Below are 25,655 nucleotides of genomic sequence, written 5' to 3'. Positions count from 1 at the left end.
CTTCTTGGCAAAAATACATCAAGTTATTGACATGTAACAAGGGGTCCTCTGTTCTAATTTATCTCTTTTTAAAAAAGGCTATAGTTTGTGTTAAGTAATCAACATTTTCTCGAATTATCTCAGTACTTACCTTAAGACAAGTTGCATTTGAGTAATTTTTCTGATACCAGTTCTAAATTTATCTTCCATGAATTTAAATGTGGTCTTAACATATAATGTAATACAATATTTCTTTGTTCATTTGTCTGGCTGACTTAGATTAACAGGTTTGATCATTTGAATTTCTACTACTAAATATTTTACTTTCTGAAGAATAGCAATTGGGCAAAAAAAACAAATATTTTAAAAAATGTACCTCAAGATACGTATTTGATGTAGAATATGGTGACATCTTGAAAAATGTCCATATTACAGAGGAGGAAGTGCTGAATGTCTTAAAATGCATGAAGGTGGATAAATACCCAGGGCCTGATCACATGTACCCTGGAACTCTGTGGGAAACTATGCAAGTGATTGCTGGGATTCTTGCTGAGATATTTGTATCATCGATAGTCACAGGTGAGGTTCCAGAAGACTGAAAGTTGGCAAACGTCGTGCCACTATTTAAGAAAGGTGGTAAGGAAAAAACATAGGACTATAGACCAGTGAGCCTGACATCAGTAGTGGGCAAGTTGTTGGAGGGAATCCTGAGGGACAGGATTTATATATATTTGGAAGGGCAAGGACAGATTAAAGATAATCTACATGGCTTTGTACATGGGAAATTGTCTCACCAACATGATTACATTTTTTAGAACATAGAACATAGAAGAATACAGCGCAGTACAGGCCCTTTGGCCCTCGATGTTGCGCCGATCCAAGCCCACCTAACCTATACTAACCCACTATCCTCCATATACCTATCCAATGCCCGCTTAAATGCCCATAAAGAGGGAGAGTCCACCACTGCTACTGGCAGGGCATTCCATGAACTTACGACTCGCTGAGTGAAGAACCTACCCCTAACTTCAGTCCTAAATCTACCCCCCCTTAATTTAAAGCTATGCCCCCTTGTAATACCCGACTCCATACGCGGGAAAAGGTTCACACTGTCAACCCTATCTAACCCCCTAATCATCTTGTACACCTCAATCAAGTCACCCCTAAACATTCTTTTCTCTAATGAAAACAGCCCCAAGTGTCTCAGTCTTTCCTCATATGATCTTCCTTCCATACCAGGCAACATCCTGGTAAACCTCCTCTGCACCCGTTCCAGTGCCTCCACATCCTTCCTATAGTATGGCGACCAAAACTGCACACAATATTCCAGATGCGGCCGCACCAGAGTCTTATACAACTGCATCATGACTTCAGGACTCCGGAACTCAATTCCTCTACCAATAAAAGCCAGTACGCCATATGCCTTCCTCACCGCACTATTTACCTGGGTGGCAACTTTCAGAGATCTGTGTACATGGACACCAAGATCCCTCTGCTCATCCACACTACCAAGTATCCGACCATTAGCCCAGTACCCCATCTTTTTGTTATTCTTCCCAAAGTGAATCACCTCACACTTAGCTACATTGAATTCCATTTGCCACCTTTCTGCCCAGCTCTGCAGCTTCTCTATATCCTGCTGTAACCTGCCACATCCTTCCTCACTGTCAACAACTCCTCCGACTTTCGTATCATCCGCAAACTTGCTCACCCAACCTTCTAACCCCTCTTCCAGGTCATTTATAAAAATGACAAACAGCAATGGTCCCAAAACAGATCCTTGCGGAACACCGCTAGTGACGGCACTCCATGAAGAAACTTTGCCATCAACTACTACCCTCTGTCTTCTTCCATCCAGCCAATTCCTAATCCAAACCTCCAACTCACCCTCAATGCCATATCTCCGTATTTTCTGCAGTAGCCTACCATGGGGAACCTTATCAAACGCCTTACTAAAATCCATATATACCACATCTACCGCTTTCCCCTCATCAACCTCCTTCGTCACCTTTTCAAAGAATTCAATAAGGTTTGTGAGACACGACCTGCCCTTCACAAAACCATGCTGACTATCCTTGATCACATTATTCCTATCCAGATGTGCATAAATCCTATCCCTTACAATTCTCTCTAAGACTTTGCCCACAACAGAAGTGAGACTCACCGGCCTATAGTTACTAGGGTTATCCCTACTCCCCTTTTTGAACAAGGGAACCACATCTGCTATCCTCCAGTCTTCTGGCACTACTCCTGTAGACAAAGAGGACATAAAAATCAAGGCCAATGGCTCTGCAATCTCCTCCCTTGCTTCCCAGAGAATCCTAGGATAAATGCCATCAGGCCCAGGGGACTTATCTATTTTCACCTTTTCCAGGATTTCCAACACCTCTTCTCTACATACCTCCAAGCCATCCATTCTACTTATTTGTGACTCAGTATTCACATCGACGACAATGCCCTGTTCCTGAGTAAATACTGAAGAAAAGTATTCATTCAGTGTCTCCCCAATCTCTTCCGCCTCCACACGCAACTTCCCACTACTATCCTTGACTGGACCTATTCCTACCCTAGTCATTCTTTTATTCCTAACATACCTATAGAAAGCCTTAGGGTTTTCCCTAATCCTACCGACTAAGGACCTTTCATGTCCCCTCCTTGCTGCTCTTAGCTCTCTCTTCAGGTCCTTCCTGGCTACCCTATAACTCTCAATCGCCCCAATTGAACCTTCACGTCTCATCTTGAGATAGGCCGCCCTCTTCCATTTAACAAGGGATTCCAATTCCTTATTAAACCACGGCTCCCTCGCACGACCCTTTCCTCCCTGCCTGACAGGTACATAATTATCAAGGACACTCAATAGTTGCTCCTTGAACAAGCTCCACATATCATTTACACTCTTGCCTTGGAGTCTACTTTTCCAAGCCACACATCCTAAGTCATGCCTCACCGCATCATAATTTCCCTGACCCCAGCTATAACTCTTGCCCTGTAGTACACACTTATCCCTCTCCATCACGAGAGTAAAAATCACCAAATTATGGTCACTATCCCCAAAGTGCTCACCTACCTCTAATTCTAACACCTGGCCTGGTTCGTTACCCAGAACCAAATCCAGTATGGCCTCACCTCTTGTTGGCCTGTCTACATATTGTGTCAGGAAACTCTCCTGCACACATTGAACAAACACTGACCCATCTAACGAACTTGAGCTATAGCTTTCCCAATCAATATCAGGAAAGTTAAAGTCCCCCATAACAACCACCCTATTACTGTCACTCATCTCCTGAATCACCTTCCCTATCCTTTCTTCAATGATTCTAGGACTATTAGGAGGCCTGTAAAAGACTCCTAACAGGGTGACCTCACCTTTCCTATTCCTAACCTCAGCCCAAACTACCTCAGATGGCAAGTCCTCATCCATCGTCCTTTCCACCACTGTAATACTATCTTTGACAAGCAATGCCACACCTCCCCCTCTTTTACCCCCACCTCTGACCCTACTAAAACATTTAAATCCTGGAACCTGCAACAGCCAATCCTGTCCCTGTTCTAGCCATGTCTCCGTAATAGCCACAACATCAAAGTCCCAGGTACCAACCCACACTGCAAGTTCACCTACCTTATTTCGTATACTTCTTGCATTGAAGTATACACACTTCAAGCCACTTTCCTGTTTACAGGCACCCTCCTTTGAAATTGATGCCATGTTCCTAACCTCCCTACACTCCAGGCCCTGCACCCTGAAGCTACAATCTGGGTTCCCATGCCCCTGCAGAGTTAGTTTAAACCCCCCCAAGAGCACTAGCAAACCTCCCCCCAAGGATACTGGTGCCCCTCAGGTTCAGGTGTAGACCATCCTGTTTATAGAGGTCCCACCGTCCCCAGAAAGAACCCCAGTTATCCAAAAACCGGAATCCCTCCCTCCTGCACCATCCCTGCAGCCACGCATTTAAGTGTTCTCTTTCCCTATTCCTCGAATCTCTATCACGTGGCACGGGTAACAAACCAGAGACAACAACTCTGTTCGTTCTAACTCTGAGCTTCCAACCTAGCTCCCTGAAAGCCTGTCTAACATCCTCGGCACTCCTCCTACCTATGTCGTTGGTGCCAATATGGACCACGACTTCGGGCTGCTCCCCCTCCCCCTCCAGGACCCAGAAAACACGATCAGAGACATCACGTACCCTTGCACCTGGGAGGCAACATACCAAACGTGAGTCTCTCTCGTTCCCACAAAACCGCCTATCTGTGCCTATCTTCATTACTTTTGAAGAAGTAATGAAGAGAATTGATGAGGGAACTGTGGTGGACATGGTCTATGAAGGACTTCAGTAACCTTGGATGACAAGGTTCCTTATGGTAGACTGGTTAGCAAGGTTAAATCACATGGAATACAGGGAGAACTAGCCACTTGGAAACTGAACTGGGCCAAAGGTAGAAGACAGAGGGTGGTGGTTGAGGGTTGCCTTTCAAATTGGAGGCCTGTGACTACAAGGATTGCTGCTGGGTCCTGTTTTTCATCATTTATATAAATAATTTGGATGTGAACATAGGAGATGACACCAAAATTGGAGTTGTAGTGGACAGCGAAGATGGTTACCTCAGAGTGCAACAGGATCTTGATCAGATGGGCCAATGGGCCAAGGAGTGGCAGATGGAGTTTAATTTGGATAAATGTGAGGTGCTGCATTTTGGAAAGGCAAATCACGGCAGGACTTATACTTATGGTAAGGTCCTTGGGAGCGTTGCTGAATTATAAGACCTTGGAGTGCAGGTTCATAGTTCTGTGAAAGTCGAGTCACAGGTAGATAGGATAGTGAAGAAGGCATTTGGTATGCCAACCTTTCTTGGTCAGACAATTGAATAGAGGAGTTGAAAGGTCATGCTGTGGCTGTATAGTATATTGGTCAGGCCACTGTGTGCAGTTTTGCTCTCTCTCCTAAAGGAAGAATGTTGTGAAACTTGAAAGGGTTCAGAAAAGATTTACAAGGATGTTGCCAGGGTTGGAGGATTTGAGCTCTAGAGAGAGATTAAAATTGGTTGGGGCTGTTTTCCCTGGAGCATCAAAGACTGAGGGGTGACCTTGTAGAGGTTTATAAAATTATGAGGTTCAGCGTAAATAGAAAAGGATAGGGGAGTCCAGAACTAGAGGACATAGGTTTAGGGTGAGAGGGGAAAGATTTAAAAGCGACCCAAGGGGCAAATTATTCACGCAGAGGGTGGTTCATGTATGGAATGAGCTGCCAGAGGAAGTGGTGGAGGCTAGTACAATTACAACATTTAAAAGGCATCTGGATGGGTACATGAACAGGAAGGATTTAGAGGGATATGGGCCAAGTGCTGGCAAATGGGACTAGATTAACTTAGGATATCTGGTCAGCATGGATGAGTTGGATCAAAAGGTCTGTTTCCATCCTGTACATCTCTTTGACTCTGTAATGTTTAATCTCTCAATTAATTGTAACTCTGTGATGCTCCTTATTATCCCATGGTCTGTGTAATCATTCACTTCAATTGCATGGGAGATTGCACACATATATGATTCAATTGAAAACAAAAGCAGAGGTAGATGGATTTGTGTTTCAGATTCACATTGCATTTCTTTACTCGCAAAAAAGGGGATCAATTGAGAAGAGAGTAGGCAGTTTTGCATCCAGGTCCCACCCATCATTTTTAAAGCTTTCTAGGGTCTCCCCAATTCTGTGAATTCCAGCCTGTGTGGATTTTCTCTTCCCAGTTGGAGAGTTTTCAAATTCCAATTCACTATAATTCAGTAGCTATGGAAGCAGCAAAATAATGATCAGGTGGGTGCTAATCTCACAGCAGTCAACTAACAATCCCTTTGAATATCAAGCACCAAAAATCAAGAGTTAGACTTCCCTCAAATACATTCATTACTTTCATGGATAGAAAATAAAAATAAAATCACTACATAATTATTTAATAATGAACAACTGAATAATAACTGTGTTAAAAGACTTGTTCATACCGCAGGATAATCTTATGTCACTCACAGTGGTTACAAATAAAAATTTTACAATTGTAAACCAAAACTAGAAGTGAACTTAAACTTTTACTTTCAGGAAACAACAAACAAAACAAGTTGATTGCTGAGCTTTTAATAAAATAAACAGGCAAAGTTGGAAGAGTTTGACTGAACTTGGCATAGTTAGACTTGGAGCCTGAAATTGTTGTAATAGAGAGCAAGAAAGAAATGAACACAACTGATAAAAGATCTTGCTGTAGGCTGCACTTCTACCCTGTATAATCGATCATCTCCAAGTTATGTTGTCAGCAAAACTATGACAGATTGAATACTTGCATATTTATCAAGTATCTAAATTAAAAACAGAAAAAAAACAGCCCATTTCTCTAGAGCTTCTAAGGGCCGCAGGTCTTGCAAGACAACTAGAATATAATCCGAGAGAGTTATGCTTGTGTGTTAGATCGCTTTTTGAAATTATTATTGCCATTGAGACTGAAGGGCACAGTGAATTTACACACTGATTTTACATTGCTGTGTCTCAGGTCTGGATTCAACTCAGCTGGGTTGGAATCTGCTAATTCAAAGTGAGTGGATTCCCCTTTCAGGCATAAAAGTAGGACCATGTGGCACTAATTTGCAAAAGGTTTGAAAACAGGCCATGGACACCTTTGCAGGAAGGCTCACAAAAAGATAGAATATGAAATCTTCTCAGATTATAAGGTTCAGAAATACTTGGGGTAAATATTAATTGTTTCAGTCTGTCTCTGACTTTTGCTCTACTTGGTTCAAGAGTATTTAACATTGCTGAACTAAAGATGAAGACAAGGTCAACTCCAGTGTCTCTCTTTCCGTGATGTGTTCACACATCCAGCAAAAATAATGTTTGGTGGAGAAAGATTTTTACTGTTACTAATTAAGTGCACTTGCTTGAAATCATTCTGCAGAATCTTGTACAATATTTCCCTGGCCAGAAACATTGGTCTGGATTTTGTGCTGTACTCCTTTCTAACAGTTACACACAAGGAAATTGGTCCTGTTGAAAATTATTGTTATACAAAGATATAATTGTTGTCATTGTTTATTCCTAGCTGTTTAAGGAGCTATAATTGATTACTAAATCCCTTCTTTCAAAGCAAATTTAGTCATTTCAAATTGTTAAATGGTTTCAGTATATATTCTAAAATGCATTACCTGAAATCCTTCAGAAGACACTACGCACACTGAGCTTGGATCCAGTTGTCCCCACTCCACGGGCCAGCTATTCAGAACTGACTGTACTTTTTCAACAACTTCAAAAACTTCAGCCTCATTATACCAGGATAACTTGGAAGAGTTGAAACTGCTGATACCATGAACATAGCAAAACATCAAAGGGTAGAACTGAGGATGAGGCTGAATGTTTCCACTTGCTTGAATGACATCAGCCTTTAGCATATAAAAGTGCATTGACACAAAGTGAACGATCTCCTTCACTGATCTATAATTTTCCCTGAAGATGATGCGACTTTTGGTTGCTTTGTCATGTTTTTCCTTCTGATAAAATTGGAACAGACGATTGAGCAAGGTGTAGTCTGCCATCTCATTACTTTCGATGGAGAAAAGTTTGGGTGTCATTTGCATGTGATCTCCTGCAAGAACGATTCGTGTTTTATTGCTAGCTAGGGCAAGTGGAATCAGAGCATCACATTCCAACATCTGAGCTGCTTCATCAATCAGGATGTGTGTGAAAAAGCCAAGGGGCAATTTGAGTTCAGAAAACAATTTTGCCTCCATGCAAGTGGTGATGACTATACGGTATGATTCTAAAGTACTTCTGTCAGGCAAAACAAATGCACTGTTTGAAAATAAGCAATATTGTTTTGTGATGGGATCAGTGTGAATGGGGTTTTGCCTCACATATTTCATTCGCAGTGGTCTTCCGTGAAGATTCCCAGCATTCACATGGAAATGAAAATAATCCTTGACATACAAGTCTGCGGCACTGAAATGACAAGGCAAACAATAATCAGGTCATTAATTAAACTGAAGCAATTTATTTAGGATTTTAAATGCTTTTAAATTTACACATTTATTTGCGGATGGGACATATTAATGTTAACACAGTGACAGATAATATGCTGTTTTGCGTTGGCACAAGCGTCTAAAGGACAATTGAAGCAATCTAGTTTTAAAGTCGAGAATTAAACACAGCATTCTATTTAATCATTAGTTGTGGACAGAAGTTGAACATTACTGGAGATTATTAAACAGATTATCAATTTCAGCCTTATATAATCTCTATGTTCAACATTAAATATATAATTTTGCAATAACTACAATTCTCAACTGTTTGTAATGTGAGATTGAATGACTTGTCTGGCAACTATGTACAAGTAAGTGCTTTAACTCCACATGAGTTCTCATTTTTACTATTAGGAACAAGTAATAACAGTGTGAAATTGAAATATCGGGCTGGAATTTGTAGAGTCTATTGGAATGGGCAAGATGGCATGCAGGGACTGAGAATTGCACAGGAGACAGTGCCAGGAAAACTCTATAATTAATGAAGTCATGAAGGGAAGGATAACAAAATGGGTATCTTGCCCATTCATGGCAGGAAGGTAATTGATATGATGATTTGCACATCTGCATATAATATTACTGCAATTTAACATGATATAATTCTGCCTCCTCATTTCAGTGAAATACAACATGCCTCCTGTGTTTTCCAGTGAAATCTGGCAACGTATGCGTGCTTCCTGAACTCATTATATGAGTCCTTTGGACTCCTAGGTAACTCAGTCACAGGGCACTACAATGATCTAACTGATATTTTCTCCATGTAACAACTTCCTTAGCGGATACTCTGAGGGGTCGAGCTTCAGCCAGAAAATTCAGAAATATTAGGTCCAAAATGTAATGAGGCTCTGCACAACTAAAGTGTATCACAGATTGGAGTCACAAAAAAGGGAAACATTTTGGAGACTGCCTTCAAGAAAGCGAAAGGCAGCAGCAAAATGGGGATCACCCACCCTATTCTTCTTAATTGTCATGGTGGGGGAGATGCTCGAACCTGCTGAATATCATACCACACATGATCAGGAAAAGTAGTCAGTACAAAAGCAAGTGGACGGGGTGTAGCCTTCACTGAATTCACTGAGATGATATATTGGTTGAATTGTGATTCTCAGAACTCAGTTGACATAACGATGCCACTAAATAATCTTGCTTAACAGTAGAGCAATATACTGCTTAGTCACTGAAGCATAATTTTTGTACTTGAGCAACACAAATTTGGATGTTAGAAATCTAAACTACCCAACTTCTTTAAAAAGCCTGCAAGACAATGTCCAATTTAATATAGGGCTGGCTGCCTGTAAATATGGTACCAGCTCCTGCACAGCAAATGATTCAACAGTAAGCATTAATTGACCAATCTCTTCCAAATAAAGCTCTGCTAAATATCTCAGACCTGCGCCAGATTCCCAATAACCTCTCTGCCCACTAGCATGATGTTAGGCCTAAAATGGACTCCTTCAGTTTACTGATCTTCTTTCCAATATTTACGATCCATTTTCAAAAATACTCTGTATTGCTAACCCATTTAGTTGGCTCGCTGGTTTGCAAAGCCAACAGTGCGGATTCAATACCCACATTGGCTAAGGTCACCGTGAAGCTCCTGCCTTCTCAACCTCACCCCTCACCTGAGGCATGGTGACCCTCAGGTTAAACACACCACCAGTCATCTCTCTCTCTAAGGACAGAGTGGGACTTTGGTGACATTGCCTTTTATTTTTACAGAATGAAATGTCACTTACTGAAACTTTGAAACCACCAAGATTGATGAGTTTGACGTTAATTCAGAAATGTTATTTGCTGTTATTAAATGTTTCCTGAATGAAGGAATTCCCATATTGCCCTATTGTAAACAGAGAATAACATGCTACTCACCTATTAGTGTCAGTACATAACAGTAATCTAGTATTTGGGTTCTTCAATATTTCCAAAGCAGCTGTTGCCAAGGTAAAGGTCTTTCCAGTTCCAAATGGCCCATAAATTAGAAGAGGGGGGGCTGATTTTTTCCCAGTTGTTTCTCCAGCTATGAAGGCAACAGCAGCTCGTTGCTTCTGGTTTCCAGTCAGAATAGGATCAGTAAACTGAGGAATGGAACAGTTGACAATATCTGGAAAAATAATTTGCTCATTTGGAAGTCTATCCACAGCTTGGTGCCTGAAGCAAAAAGGAAGCCGGTCTAATTGGAATTGAATCTCTACGTTGTGATGGCTTCCTTTGTGGAATGCAAGCTCAGTGTGGCAACGCAGAGACAGCTTCAGAGCAAGGCGCTTTTCAGTAGTAGCTTCACGAATGATGGCAGCCTCATAAACAACATTGTGCGATGATGGACTTGGTGCTAACAGCACGGTATTAACTGCTCTCTTGAACAGGAAGCCTTCATTTGAATCAGTCAAAGCAGAAGGGGATGGAAAAACGGCAAATAATTCTCCATTTTGTGCAATTTTTAAACCTTCAAATACATCTTCCAACATGTCAGTGATAAAAATGGTCGTCATTAGACTCAGCCTAACAGGGAGACATTTGAGAATTATGTTTAACATGGTTAACATAGTAGACTTTACAGTTTGCTGATTTTTTTAGAACTATAAGTACTTATGCAATTTAGCACAAATGTACATAACGGAACTTGCTTTATTCCACAGACCAACGCAAACTGGATGTAGAAAACAATAATGGCCCTCAGGAATTTTTTAAACTGAACTGATGAGTTGCAGGTAACTGCCTAGAATCTGCAGGCAGCTGGCCAGAGAAGAGGATATCAATTTTTGGCACTTAGTTGTCAGAAGTGGCCACAGGTAGGTCCTGGGAGAAGCAATGAATGGTAATGGAAGGAGTTCGAGGTCAGTAGAGGGAAGGGGTAGTAACTGGTAGTGGGGGGACGGTGTACTGATCAGTAAAGGCATGATTGGTGCAATTTTGGCTGCACTGGCTTAGTTTTGGGGTGATGTCAGGACCCTCCTTCCCATCGCCTTCTACCCTAGCCCCACTGAATTTGTTTTGTAAAATGAAGTGTTGATTTCTAAAAGGTCCAGGCTGCTTCCTTGAATTTCTTTTGGGATTCAATAATATCCCACCAAAGCTTAATTTGACTTGTCTTGCTGCACTGGGTCCTGAATCACACCAGCAGAGTGATCTCCTAGTTCAGGGAATGTCTGTCCCTTGTCTGATTCCCTAAGGAGATTTCCCTTTTTGAGGGCAGGCAAAATTCTGCCCTTTACATGCTAGATCAGAAAATCCTGAAACCATTAGAATAATGGAACCATTAGTTCATTAGTTTTTGGGCCAGTTCCATAGTAAGCTGTCAGGCAAAGGGGGACATCAGTGAAACTCCTGAGAAAGTTCAAAACCCACAGTTTCTCATGTCTGGCAAGATTTTCACTCCATCTTTCTCAAAAAGTGCTCATGTTGTGCCCTACTGAAGACAGGTACACAGAATTTCAGTAGACTACCTGTGATCTAAGGAATCAGGGTTTTATACAACAAAGAACTGCAGATGCTGAAAATCGGAAACAAAAATCTGAAGACGAGCCACTGAACCCGAAATGTCAACTCCACTCTCTCTCCACAGAAGCTGCAGAACTGCTGAGCTTCTCCAGCAATTTGCATTTTTGAGTCAGGGTTTCACTTCCTCAAATAATGAGACAGCTTTCGGAACAGGAAACAGAAACATACTGATCAGATGAGCTCCATCTTGACAAATGCAAAGTAAAGATGTTTGCTGACAGAGTAAATAGAATGAAGGGAGAGTATTTAACAATATAGGGGAGATGTAATAAATACCTATACCAATTGGAACAAACCTTAAGGTGGGCCGGCCAATAATATATGTAAATCTGATGGTCAGAGATGGACTAAATGGAAAAAAATGGAAACATTGGAGCTGCAGTTGCATAAATTCAATTAATCTAACAGGTCTTGCAAAGGCTAATAAAATGGATGCCATCACCATCATAGAGAACACCAGGAGTTTACTGTTTTTCCATTTAGATCCAAATTGGCTTATTCTCTCCCTACTGAGTTTGGGCTTGAGCATGACATTTTGTTGTAGATACTGTTTGGACAGCTTTCTCATCAGATACTTTACCGTGAAACTACACCTTCTTCAGCTTGTTCCTCTCGATACAGGAAATTGTGCATTCTCTCTCTGTAATTCACACGTGTTATCGGAATGTTTGCCATGTCTTTCACTTTATATTCCAATGATAAAGCAGGTGACTTGTACTCCTGCAACACCAGAAGTTCATTCTCAGTTTTCTCCACGCAAGGTACAATCCTCCGATTGCCACTGTGCCACCTCTCCAGATCGACAAATTGGGCATCGGTGTTTGGGTTTTCTGGTGGTTGGAAAGCACTTGTTTTACTGACATAAATCTTCCTGACAAGGAGAGGTCGGCTTCCAAAATCAAAAACAACCCACTGGTCATAAATTCCTAAGGTCCCAGCTTCAAATAAGACACCAACATGATAGGAAGTTTCTGATATTCGGAATTTGATGCCTTCAGAAATAGCACACTTCTTTGGTATATCTTTTCCTTCCAACCAGAACACTGCACCCGGATCTCTCTTCAGCAGTGCAACAAACAACAATGGTTTCTGCACACAACAACAAAAAAACATTAGCAATATTTTTCATCCAATTCAGACATGACAGTATCAACATTTTTTCCAATGTATAAACCAGAGAACAAGGATCAAAATAAGGATAGTCTTATCAGACACTATTTCAGATCATTCAGACAAGGATACTGTTCAACAAAAATGATTGGCCTCACTCAGAGAGCTCATAAATAGGATCATGTAGTACCTTCGACTTATACATAAGTCTCTTTGACCTTAGGAATGAGTCACGTTGCTGGATGAAAGAAAGGAAATTTTACTGCTCCATCTATCTCAATCTGCTTTGGGACTGTTCAACAATAATAATGAATGACGAACAGTAGCAAAGGTTTCTATTTAACAGCATTGACATTCTTCCATCTCAATACAACAAAAAAAGAACAAATAATCAAACGAAAAAGGAACTCCAAAAAAAAGGAAGGATAGAATCATTAAAAAATGACTTGAATTTTATGCTTACCTTGCTAATGGGATGGCAAGCATGCTAATGTTGCCATGCCAATCAGCTGTCTGTCTCCTACCCCCACATCCTGCTTCCATCAGTATGACGGGGGGGGGGGCGTCAAGTTCCACAGATGCCCACTGGCCAATTGAGGTCTTAAAGGGGACAATAAGTAGCCTTTTAAGGCCTCCTGCTGCTGTCACTGGATCTTTACTTGTGGCAGTGGAGCCTTTTGCTAGGTCTTGCCATGACCCAAGCAAGAGCTGTCAGTCTGGTGAACAGGCTGGGAGGAGGTGTACCTCATCAATGACTCCCCCTGCAAGTTGTGAATACCTCCCCAGATTGTCCCCCTCCCTGACCTGTCACACCTGCCCCCATTCTCTTTAACCAGGAGACTTTCAGGCTGTACTCCACTGCCAAATGTCACCCTCAGATACTACTGCACCTCCTGGTGGCACTGCTCAGACAAGACAGCTTCTGGTAATTTGATTGGCCAGCAATTCTCTGAGGCAGGACTTCCTCTTGGAAAGGGATGGAAGTCAGTTAGAGGTTTGGAATGATTCCATTCTGACTCCAAGTAAGTGGAAAGAATATCAAGAGATGAAGGTTAGAATCTTTCTTGTTGAAGGTGGTCATTGCCTGGTACTTGTGTCGCATGAATGTTACTTGCCATTTATCAGGCTAAACCAGGTCTTGCTACATCTGATATAGACAGCTTTAGAATTGAAATGGTGAGCTTTATACTTTCATGAGTTGTGGCTTCCACCTGTGCTCCATGATAATGCCTCCATTTTTCAGATGCCCCACTGTGTTGCAATCCCTGTTTCCTCAATGACCCTTTATCTTCACCCTTTTTGTTTGAGCTCCTCTATGTTATGATTAACAACTTCATTTTACCCACTAAGGCCTCACACTAGCAGGTTGTCACTGCCTTTATAAGCCCTGTACTCTTCCCAGATCAAGGCCACAGTGATTATGAATTGCCTTGACGCCTTCTTCAAGACCGCTGATTCCTCTTCCCTGCCTTATCAGAATCCACCCTTTTTTACCCTCTCTCCACCCTCAGCCAACTAAGTATGCTTCTCCTTTCCTTTTACACATTGCCATGCTCTTCATGTGCTTGCAGTGTGTTTTGTCACGTTAGCTGTAGGCATATGTACTGTCTCTTGCATTGACATAGCACCATGACCTTTACCAATATGTACCCCCTCTGCCCCCAACCTTTCCCATTGTCATAATACTGCTCCTTACAGGCAAATGCTTCACACATGCACACTGGTGACCCTCCCAGGCACAAGCTGTTTCTTTCCCAAGAGTACTGAATTGCCACTCTGAGACAAAAGCTCCTGCTTGACCTTCTGAACTGAAGTGCAACAGTGAGGGAGAAGCTGGCATACTGTTGTTTTCCAGTTGGATTCTGTGATATGCCGGGGCGTGCTGACTGCAGTTGTAAAGCTAACAAAATGAAGACATTGAATATTGTGAAGGTTTAGCTTGGGGCATCAAAGCTCTCTACCAATACAGACTAGATGTAGAAAACCAAGACAAAAGGTACACACCAGTTGCATACAGTTGAATTTCTAAAGTGAGTATCTTGATTGGGCAGATGTTAATTAGGAGCATAACCATAATTGCAGGATCTGAGGAGGAAGGACTTAATTGTTAATGTTTAATTCAATGGTGAGAACCTGATTTTAGGATCCCCACTCATTTAAGTCATCAGGCCCACCATTATTCCTGTCACTTCTGGGAGTGGATTATTATATCCACAGGTTTTATAGACAACTTTGAAGGAGGTAAGAGAGGTTGAGATGCAAGAAATCTAGGAGGAGAAATTCCAGAATTAGAAACCAGGCCCATTTACCAAACATGTCATAAACTGCCAGTCAAAGACTTATTCCTGAGCAAAGTAGAAAGCAAAGTCATACCCATGTAGAAATATCCTGATATCGTCACGTTTGTGGGTGACACAAAAGTAAGTGGAAAGGCAAAATGTAATATATAGAATCTGCAGAGTGATATTTGCAGGTTTAGTGAGTAAGCAAAACATTGACAGATGAAATATAATGTAGAAAAATGTGAGGTTTTCCACTTCATCAGGAAGAATAAAGGAGCTGAATACTTTTTAAGTGGAGAAATAATGCAGAAATTTGTAAATCATGAAAAATTGGCACTTATGTTCAACAGGTAATGGAGAAGGGAAGTAGAATGTTGGCCCTTAGTTCAAAGGGAATGCTGTATAGAGATAGGGAAGTCTTGCTAAAATTACACAGGCACCAGTTAGGCCACACCCTGATTACTGAGAAGTTTTGATCCTTTATCTAAGAAGAAATATATTGCCATTGGAGGCAATGCAGTGAAAGTTCACTGGGTTGATCCCAGAAATGGAGGGATTTTCTCATGAGGAGAAGTTAAGTAGGTTTGGCCTGTACTCATTGGAGTTTGAAGAGGCAACCTTATTGAAACAGATAGGATTTTTACAATCTTGACAGGGTAGATGCAGAGAGATTGTTTCCCCTTGAATGAGAGTCTAGAACCAAAAGACAAACCTTAGAGTAAACAGTGATCCAGTTGAGACAGAGATGAGGAGGATTTGTTTTTCCTCAGTGGGTAGAGTATCTATGTAATTCTTTACCACAGAGGGCTGCAGGGATTGGGTCATTCTGTATATTCAAGGCTGAGGTAGATAGATTTTTAATCATTATGAGAATCAAGGGTTACTGGGAAAGCCAGGAATGTAGAGTTGGAGATTATCAGATCATTTTGAGGTCTGACATGACTCTTCTTCAGACTCATAACATTAACTCTATCTGTCAACGTAGATGCTGTCAGACCTGCTGAGTCTCTCCAGAATTTTCTGCTTTTATTACAGATTTCCATCTTCCACAATATTTTCCAGGCTAGTGACACTTCTTGTGACATCACTTTAAAGCATGGGTGTGATAATGAACCAGAGACAAGGGAGAGAACATGATCAACAACCACAAGAGGTTTTCAAGTTTCAGCATTCAAGTGTAAGGGTGTCTGTTTCTCTGTTCCTTACATCTCTGTAACCAACCTGTCTGTAGACCAAACCTATCTTAATTTGTCAAGTATAATCAATCAACTTCATTTACTATTCCTGGGTGATGCTAACTTTCCAAAACAATACTGAATACAACACCACCCACATTCTATGAATGAATTTTGAAAATAAAAAATGGCACACTCTTAGTCATCACTGGGAATTCTCATTGTATTTGCCTGCATATCTTTGAAAATGCTCCCAAAATATAAATGAAAATTGAAAATGCTTCAAACATTAAGCTGTGGATTTTGGTTGCTAGGAAACTAATAGGATGCTCCAAAAGAGGTTGCATGTGATTTTAAAAAAATACATGACTAAGAAACTGACTACTGTTTCCCAAAACAAGTAGAAAATGGAACTGTATATTTTTGCAAGTTAATTTTAGTCATTTTTAGTTCCAGATGTGGAAAAATGCATTTTGTTACAAACTCATTTTCAGCTACATTAATTTAGATTTCATTCTTTTAATACAAATTAATTATAAACAAATTTTCAGTTGTATTCATACAGTTACATTTTAAAACGTTGTGCTGTTGCTTAGGTTCATGGCTAAATTTGCATTCACGAACATGCAATAATGTTGGAACAGGGATCCAAAAACATAGAAGACTCTCAGAGTAACATACTTTCCTAATCAACCTGCTCAGAGATGTTATTACACACTTTAGACTTGAATCCAGGCTGTGAATATACCTAACTAGCCAGCCTCGATGGTAAAGATTTCCATAAATTTTCTACCTTCTGAGAGAAGAAATTCCTCCTCATCTCTGCCCCAAGTGGATCTGAGAGAGACTCTGCCACTGCACCACAAGAATGACACAATTTTCAAATGATTTTTAATCAGCCTGTTCAGACATGCTACAATACACCTCTGGAGCAAGTGGGACTTGATCATGTACCGCCTGGTTCTGGAGCAGGATCATTACCACTGCATCACAAGAGCTCCACTCTCAAAGCTAGCATCATTTCAAGAACAATTTTCACTTGGATCACTGATTAAACCTAAATATACTGATTGAAGTGAAAACAATTTCACGATCTAGAATGTTGCAATGAGAGTGAGCACAAAAGTATTTTGTTCTCTCCTTGTCCCTTCCCTTCCAACTTATGTCTGCAATTTATTTGACTATTTACACTTTCGGAATTTCATGGGTTCCAGCTGCTCCCTGTCACCATGAACATGCAATCCCTTTACACATCCATCCCGCATCAGGATTTTATCAGGGCTGTCCGCTTCTTCTTTCTGGAAAAAAGCCAGAAACATTCCCACTCTCCTCCGCCTAGTCATGCTCATCTTCATTTTGAACAACTTCCCCTTTAACTTCTTCCACTTTATTCAGGTCAAAGGGGTGGCCACACAAACCCCAGTTATGCTTGTTTGTTTGTGGAGTACTTGGAATATTCCTTGTTTCAGTCCTACTCGGGCCCTTACTCACAAATCTTTCTCTCATACATTGATCACATCATCGGTGCTGTTTCCCTCTCTAGTCCAGAATTGGAAATATTTATCGATTTCGCACCCAATTTCCACCTACTCACACCTTCACCTGGGCAATCTCTGACTCCTCCCTTCCTTTCCTCAACATCTCTATTTCCATTTCTGGGGTTGGCTAGCCACCAATCTCCAGTACAAACCCATCGACTCCTGCAGTTACCTTCACTATATACTCTTACAGCCTGCTTCGTGTAAAGACTCTATCTCATTCTTCCAGTCGTCCGTCTCTGTCGCATTTGTCCTGATGTCCCGATTTCAAAGAGAACAATAAATTGTATTGCATGAGAAAGAGTGCTGATTGGTTGGCAAGTTAAACTTGATCATTCGCGGTGCTGCCATGGAGAATTGACTGGGGAACAATTGTTCACCATTCTATTGTTTAATTCAAAAAGGACACAGTGCCTGAAATGTTACTTTTCCCTATATGTTGCTTCCAGGAAGCATAAGTTAGCCACCCGGCAAGCCCTTTTGATAATCTTAAATTGCTCGTTGGTGTAATATTAAGAGCCTGTTATCTAGAGTAACAGGAATGCTCTGCCCCAGAGAGCAGTGGAGGCCCAATCTCTGGATTCATTTAAGAAAGAGTTGGATAGAGCTCTCAAGGATTGTGGAATCAAGGGTTATGGAGATAAGGCAGGAACAGGATACTGATTAAGGATGATCAGCCATGATCATATTGAATGGTGGTGCAGGCTCGAAGGGCAGAATGGCCTACTCCTGCACCTATTGTCTATTGTCTATAGTAGAGTCAACTTGCACGCCAGTCAGGATATTTTACTCATACAGTATGAATTGTGCTTCCTTTGAAATTTGTCCTTACAATTGCCTTGATGAATGCAGATGAACAGTTTCAACATTGTGTCTCCTTTTCAGCAGCACTTGCACTCCACATTACATTGTACTCAGCAACTGTTTACAAACTGATTTTTTTTAAAAATGAACTATAAGAAGCATTAGATTCTATTAATCAAAACCAAACTTGGACTCCTTGACTGATAAAATATGACACAACTAATGAAAAATAATATCCAAAATATATTGAATTGGATCCAAGCTGGGAAATTTGTCATAGATTCTTTCTAGGTCACTCTACACTTTGGACTGTCACAAACACTGACATTTCTATTTGTATTGCAAACATGGGTGAAGGCATAGGTCAAAGTCTGAAACATTGTGAAATTCATTATCCTAATATAGCACCTAAGTGATGTGCAGATTCGTGCAGAACTAAGCAGATGAACAGGATAAAATTGAGTAAATGGCGCCTATTGTTGCAAAATATAATCAGAAATTGCTGGAAAATCTCAACAGGTATATATGCTGAAGATGGGGTTCGGTGGGGGGAGTATATGATAGGTGGAGATGGAGCCCAGAGAAAGAGAAAAACAGGAATGTGCCAATGTCAGCTGAGGAGAATAAATAGATTCTAATGGGGATTATTTGTGGTTGATAATAGATTATTTGTGGTAGCAGCCCATGTGATGACAAGAGCTGGTATGTGAGGTTGGGATAAGGATCCAGCAGAAGGTGCTCAGACCCTAAAAATATTGAATTCAATATTGAGTCCAGAAGGTTGCAGGGTTCCAAAGCAAAAAATGAGATACTGTTCTTGCCGTTTGCGCTGAGGTTTCTGGAGCACTGCAGCAAGCCTGAGACAGAGATGTTGACCAGGGAACCTGAAGCTTAGGGTCGGTTTTGCGGCCTGAACATAGGCTTTCAGCAAAGTCATCACCCAGTCTGTGTTTCACCTCCCCATTGTAGAGGAGATCACATTGTGAACAGTTAATACAGTAGACTAGATTGAGTAAAATGCAGGCAAATCACTATTTCACCTGGAAGGTGTGTTTGGGGCCTTGGATACTGGGGCGGGAAGAAATAAATGGATATGTGTTACACCTTCTGTAATTGCATGGGAAGTTGCTGTGGAGCTGTGGGAATTGAAGGGGGAGTGGGCCAGGGTGTCCCAGAGGAAAATAGTCCCTGCAGAAGGCTCACAAAGGAGGGGAGGGGAATATGTATCTAGTGGTAGCATCATGCTGGAGGTAACCAAAATGGTGGCTGATGATCCTCTGGATGTGGATGCTGATGTGATATAAGGTGAGGACAATGGGGAACCTGCTGCTGTTGTGGGGTGTATGAGAGGGGGTGAAGGCAGAAGTGCAGGAGATGGGTCAGCCATAGCTGAGGGCATTGTCAATCGTGGTGATGAGGAAATCTCAACTGAGTAAGAAATGAATATCTCAGAGGCCCACGTGTAGAGGTTTGACCAGGGCACCTCCTTGATTGGCATGTACACATTCAATTATGGACAGTGGCCAGGCTCCTAACTCTGCAAGGCCAATCAGAGACCTACCAGTTTCAAAGGAGCACCAGGGTGCAGTAAAAAGTAACTAACTGTGAGTGGGAAAGAGGTGTATTCTCAGCTCCTTACATTAAAAAAAGACTTCCAGGTAATGGTATTGTGGTAATATCACTGTATTTGTAATCAACACTTCCGGCCTAATGTTCAGGAGACATGGATTCAAATCCCATCATGACAAATGGTGCAATTTGCATTTCAGTTAAAAACTGTAATAAAAAGTCATCTTAATTTCCCACCACTGATTACTGTTTAAAACCTATCTAGTTCACTAATGCCCTTTAGGAAAGGAAATGTTCCATCCTCACTTGATCTGGCCTTCATGTGACTCCAGCTCCTCAGCTATGTGGATAGAGTCATAGAGATGTACAGCATGGAAACAGACCCTTCGGTCCAAACCATCCAAGCCAACCAGATATCCTAACCCAATCTAGTCCCAACTGCCAGCACCCGGCCCATATCCCTCCAAACCCTTCCCATTCATATATCCATCCAAATGCCTCTTAAATGCTGCAATTGTACCAGCCTCCACCACATCCTCTGGCAGCTCATTCCATACACGTACCACCCTCTGCGTGAAAAAGTTGCCCTTTAGGTCTCTTTTATATCTTTCCCCTCTCACCCTAAACCTATGCCCTCTAGTTCTGGACTCCCCGACCCCAGGGAAAAGACTTTGTCTATTTACCCTATCCATGCCCCTTATAATTTTGTAAACCTCTATAAGGACACCCCTCAGCCTCCGATGCTCCAGGGAAAACAGCCCAGCCTGTTCAGCCTCTCCCTGTAGCTCAGATCCTCCAATCCTGGCAATATCCTTGTAAATCTTTTCTGAACCCTTTCAAGTTTCACAACATCTTTCTGATAGGAAGGAGACCAGAATTGCACACAATATTCCAACAGTGGCCTAACCAATGTCCTGTACAGCAACAACATGACCTCCCAACTCCTGTACTCAATACTCTTATCAATAAAGGAAAGCATACCAAATGCCTTCTTCACTATCCTATCTACCTGCGACTCCACTTTCAAGGAGCTATGAACCTGCACTCCAAGGTCTCTTTGTTCAGCAACACTCCCTCAGACCTTACCATTAAGTGTATAAGTCCTGCTAAGATTTTCTTTCCCAAAATGCAGCACCTCGCATTTATCTGAATTAAACTCCGTCTGCCACTTCCCAGCCCATTGGCCCATCTGGTTCAGATCCTGTTGTAATCTGAAGTAACCCTCTTCGCTGTCCACCAATTTTGGTGTTATATGCAAACTTAATAACTGTACCTCTTATGCTCGCATCCAAATCATTTATGTAAATGACAAAACGTAGGGGACCCAGCACCGATCCTTGTGGCACTCCACTGGTCACAGGCCTCCAGTCTGAAAACCAACCCTCCACCACCACCCTCTGTCTTCTACTGCCCACTAGGCAATAATGCTATCACAGCCAGTAACACTTACATTCTGTGAACGAATAGAAGAAAACTGAGAACCTACATGCCATCTTTTGGACAGTGAGCCTGTCCTTCAACCTCTAACTGTCTAATATGGAGAAATGTACAGATAAGTGACTGTTTCCTGTTGTAAAGCCTCTGATTCCCATTTGAGCCAGGCAACAGGGGCCACAAAACTGCAGAGAAAATCTGCCTCATGATTTTCACACTATCAAACTTTCTCTTCTAGCTTATATAAATAATGTATTTTACTGGTACGTCTACTCCTGTTTGCTACATTTCTCATTCCCAACATTGTTGGATTCCACGCACACATTAAACTAAGATCAATCATAAAGCCCTTTGCTACTGGGACCCTTCTCAATGAAGATTTAGGACAGAATTTGTATATGTCCACACATATGGGCATGTATTGTATTGTTTGTTATAAACTGGCATCAACTCTTTCCTGGACAGGACAGAATAGGTGTGGGTAATGGAAAAGTTCAAACCAGTGCAATCACATTCATTGCATTGTTTTAAATTTAAATCATGTGAATGCTGATAAAAGTAAATATTTAAGTTTGCACAATGGTTAATTATAAAGAACTATTGTAGTTATTTTTGTAAACAAATTAAGCATGTTTATTTAACAGGAGATGTAAATGACATTCCACTCACTTAAGAGTATATTCTATTATTAATTGCAAATGGTAAAAAAAAACTCAGTTATAATAAAGCAATGTAATGCGTATCCTATAAAAGTGTTGTATCTTAAATTGTCTAGCTGGGCCAGTCTGTGTGGCATTCTTTAATCTCACATACATGTGACAATACTTGAAGAGAAGCAAATATCTACCTGTGATTTTATGTGAAAGTTCCACTTCAGTTTAGATCTTCTCTTGTAATAAGGTATTCTTAACGCACAATCACAAGAAATCATAACGTCATCAACTTCTTCTGACATCTGTAAATCAATTAACAATATTAAAACATTTGCAATGACAGGCATTTATTAAACAAAGTTGAATGCATGATAGAAAAGTGAATACCATTGATAGAAAAGTGAATACCATTATACCATTGACAAAAAAACACAAGTGGCCATTGATGAAAGAGAACATCTTACAATCAGTATTTCATTTCTACAGTTCCTGTATTCCTCCAGTATTCTGTCCTGATAGGGTAACAGCCCCTGATGTTTTGCTGATTGCTTCCGCTTCTGAGCAACCTCTGACCGCATCAGCCACTCTTCAAGTTCTTTGTGAGAGTGAGCATGGATACAGTTCTCACCAAATTCACAGATGTCTAACCTATAAAATAAAGTAGTAAGATTACTCTATAAGTCATGAAAAGGCAGAGAAAATTTCCAAGAAGTCACAGAGTTATAGAGATGTAGAAACAGACCCTTCGGTCCAACTCGTCCATGCCGACAGATATCCTAACCTAATCTAGTCCCACTTGCTAGCACTTGGCCCATATCCCTCCAAACCCTTCCTATTCATACACCCATCCAGATACCCCTTAAATGGTGTAATTATCCCAGCTTCCACAGGCAGCTAATTTGCACTGATAACCAGCAACATCAGAACTGGCTTCATATTTAAATCACCGGGTATTTCATTTCCTCAGACAATAACAAGTTTTATTAGCAATGATACTTTGTCTGCCTACTAATTAAACATATAGATCTAGCAATGCCTTGATCCAGCTGCAGGTTTTGATTTCAAGTGAACATGCCAACTTGAAATTCTGAGAACAGGTGAATTTCCATGCAGGAAGGGAAATGAGAACATAGTCTCTTTTTGATCGTGTTTTACCCCACCTCAAATCTTCTGCCCACAGCTCACAATAGGTCACTTGTTCACCCTGTTGATCATGGAATGCTGGGTAAAGGTGAGAGGGGCAATCTTGAAGTTACTGGCATTAACATCTGTGTGAAATATTATTGCTTAATATGCTCAAAAACTAAATCAACTCAAGGAAATTGAGTAATCAACCTCAGGAAAGAGAAACAAACAAAGTTATGATCAGGGAGATGTCTGTGCACAATGCTTTTTCAACCTCTGAACTAATGGTAATAAGCAAAAATTCATCATAAGCAGAAAAGGAATCATGTCAAGAATCTATAAAGGAACTATACTTTAAAGATATGAAATAATTCTAAGTTGTGTTAGATATTAATGTGCCAGGAATGAGCAAGTATTTTTTAAAATGTCAGTTCAAAATCAAGTTCTGGTTACTAACATTGTGACATGTAGCCCTAAAATTCTTCAAAACATGCAGTCACATCCAAATCTTACTAATCTTACCAGACTTTACAAGGTCAACAGGAAGTACATTGGCCAAGAATATTTGACACTTCCCAGTCAATGAGGGAAGGATCATTTCGTCTCACCACCCCAGCTAAGAGATAAATGCACCTCTTTTTTTCAGAGGTTTGTCTCAATGCTGTGGATATGGCCCATTTTGACAGAGGTTGCACAACCTCTGCTCATTCCATTAACCAGCTTCCAAAGGGTTATGGGTTCAAATTGAGCCAACCAAGTGGTAACTTAGACTCTGCCCTTGGCTCCAACCCTCTAAATACATTTTTTTAATAAGGAGCAGATAAATCTGTAAATGGCACAATTGATTCTTTGCCAGATCTCTATCATTTTAAGGGATTCTGCTGATCTACTGTTGGAATTTCAGTGGGTCACTGTTGAGAAATTCTTTGGATTTTCAAGTTTAATTTTATCATTTCCCATTCCAGAACAGCCTGCAATGTTACACGACTCTTTCTGAAGAGGATTGCTCACTAACAACATTCGAGAAAGAATGAATATTGTTCCAAATAATTAATATTTATTCTCCACTGGGTTAATTTGATAAATAACCAAAATTTTATTCACCTTGAACATAACTGATATTTGCTGGCTTTAAGAGGTGGTTTTCGGTGGTTCCACACAACTGTGGTGTCTGTCAAGACCATCTGAGCATGTTCTATGGATGTACAATGATTCTCAAACTTATCCTGAGAAGAAAAGATTACCAGGCAGACGCTACAATAAAACTGAACATTGTTTTCTGCCACCCTCTCTGCTCCTGGTTTTCCATTCCAGTTTTGTTGCTGAGACAATTGAAGCAAGGTTAAACGTTTCAAACCTCGGTGTATTTCTGATTTCCAGACCATCAGTTCAACTTCACTATGAGCAAAACTGCAATTCTTTAAATCATGACATGACACTCCCTGCAGAACATGTTTGCAGTATTGTAGGTTGTTTGGAGATGAGACTGGTCTAATTTCATCGCATTGTTTCATATCATTGTTATCTTCAAGGACATGCACTAATAATGGACTCCATCCATGCTGAGAGGAGAATGAACAAAGTCTGTGAATATTTTGGTAGGAAAGCTGCTGAGGGACACTGTAAAAGCATATTGCACACAACTCAGTAAATTGTCCTTCAAATTCATTAACAATTTCTTCCTCAACAGTTTGTTGTTTATTTGCTGTGCCTGAACATGGACTCCCATTGTTTGTTCTTTCCGCTACCAACTTCTTTAGCTTGTGTCGTTCAATTTGGTTTTTTCTTTCATAGTTCCACACAAAGGCTTCTTCTTCAGTCCAGGCAAAGGTGCAGCGATTCTTCATCCTCTTGCAACCTGAGCCTTCCCTGTAGAAGGAACACACTTGATAGCGTGCAGGATTAATGAAAGCTGGTCGTCTGCGAATAAGTCTCCAGCTGCCATTTCTGTTCTGTTGTTTCCTGGCAACAAGCTGGAGTTGTTGGCATTTGTGGTTCACATTTTTAAGGACAATGGTACTTTCATTCGTCTTCTCGAAACATTGAGAACAAAGTAGCTGCAAATCAAGCACTTTGAATAGATCTTCCCCTCCTTTCATTCTCCCTTGGGAAGGCTACGTGCTGCTTATTCCCAATGGTCTGCTGAGTGGTCAAATGTCTGTCCCTGAGTTCTAAATGAGGTATGTATAAGTCCTGCAACAACAATAAAAGGACAAGAGAAGCTTTTTTAAAATTCATAATAGTGTAAATAAATATTAGAAAAAAAATTAAAATCGTATTTGTATTTGTATGATTTTACAATGGCATGAAGTTATGAAACATTGATTGAAAGCACACTAAATGTTAGAGAGAGAACATGCTACAAGAAGAACTGCACTATGTTACAGAGTCTGACCTGATTCACAATTACAACTGACTGAAGGTGATGATGCTACTGGTAT

At 40.8% G+C, this 25,655-nt stretch overlaps 1 protein-coding gene across 3 annotated transcripts in view; it reads right to left on the bottom strand.

The window, feature by feature from the left end:
* Positions 1–25,655, bottom strand: part of helz2a (helicase with zinc finger 2a) — a 107,117-nt gene that overhangs the window by 64,363 nt on the left and 17,099 nt on the right. For all 3 annotated transcript variants that reach the window (XM_087994921.1, XM_087994919.1, XM_087994920.1), the window contains exons 2-7: positions 24,319–25,407; positions 22,554–22,737; positions 22,284–22,391; positions 12,105–12,613; positions 9,896–10,525; positions 7,157–7,946 (exon numbers count right to left, since the gene is read on the bottom strand). In XM_087994921.1, coding sequence (XP_087851047.1) covers positions 7,157–7,946; positions 9,896–10,525; positions 12,105–12,613; positions 22,284–22,391; positions 22,554–22,737; positions 24,319–25,313 — 3,216 coding nt within the window. In that variant the 5' untranslated portion in view covers positions 25,314–25,407. The remainder of the gene's footprint in view (positions 1–7,156; positions 7,947–9,895; positions 10,526–12,104; positions 12,614–22,283; positions 22,392–22,553; positions 22,738–24,318; positions 25,408–25,655) is intronic.

Source organism: Chiloscyllium plagiosum, unplaced genomic scaffold, assembly GCF_037043375.1.
Source record: "Chiloscyllium plagiosum isolate Xiang-an unplaced genomic scaffold, Cpla_swu_hap1 HiC_scaffold_15, whole genome shotgun sequence".
NCBI classification, from domain to species: domain Eukaryota; kingdom Metazoa; phylum Chordata; class Chondrichthyes; order Orectolobiformes; family Hemiscylliidae; genus Chiloscyllium; species Chiloscyllium plagiosum.
The sequence above is the reverse complement of the archived record's forward strand: the minus strand, read 5'-3'. Positions and strand labels throughout refer to the sequence as shown.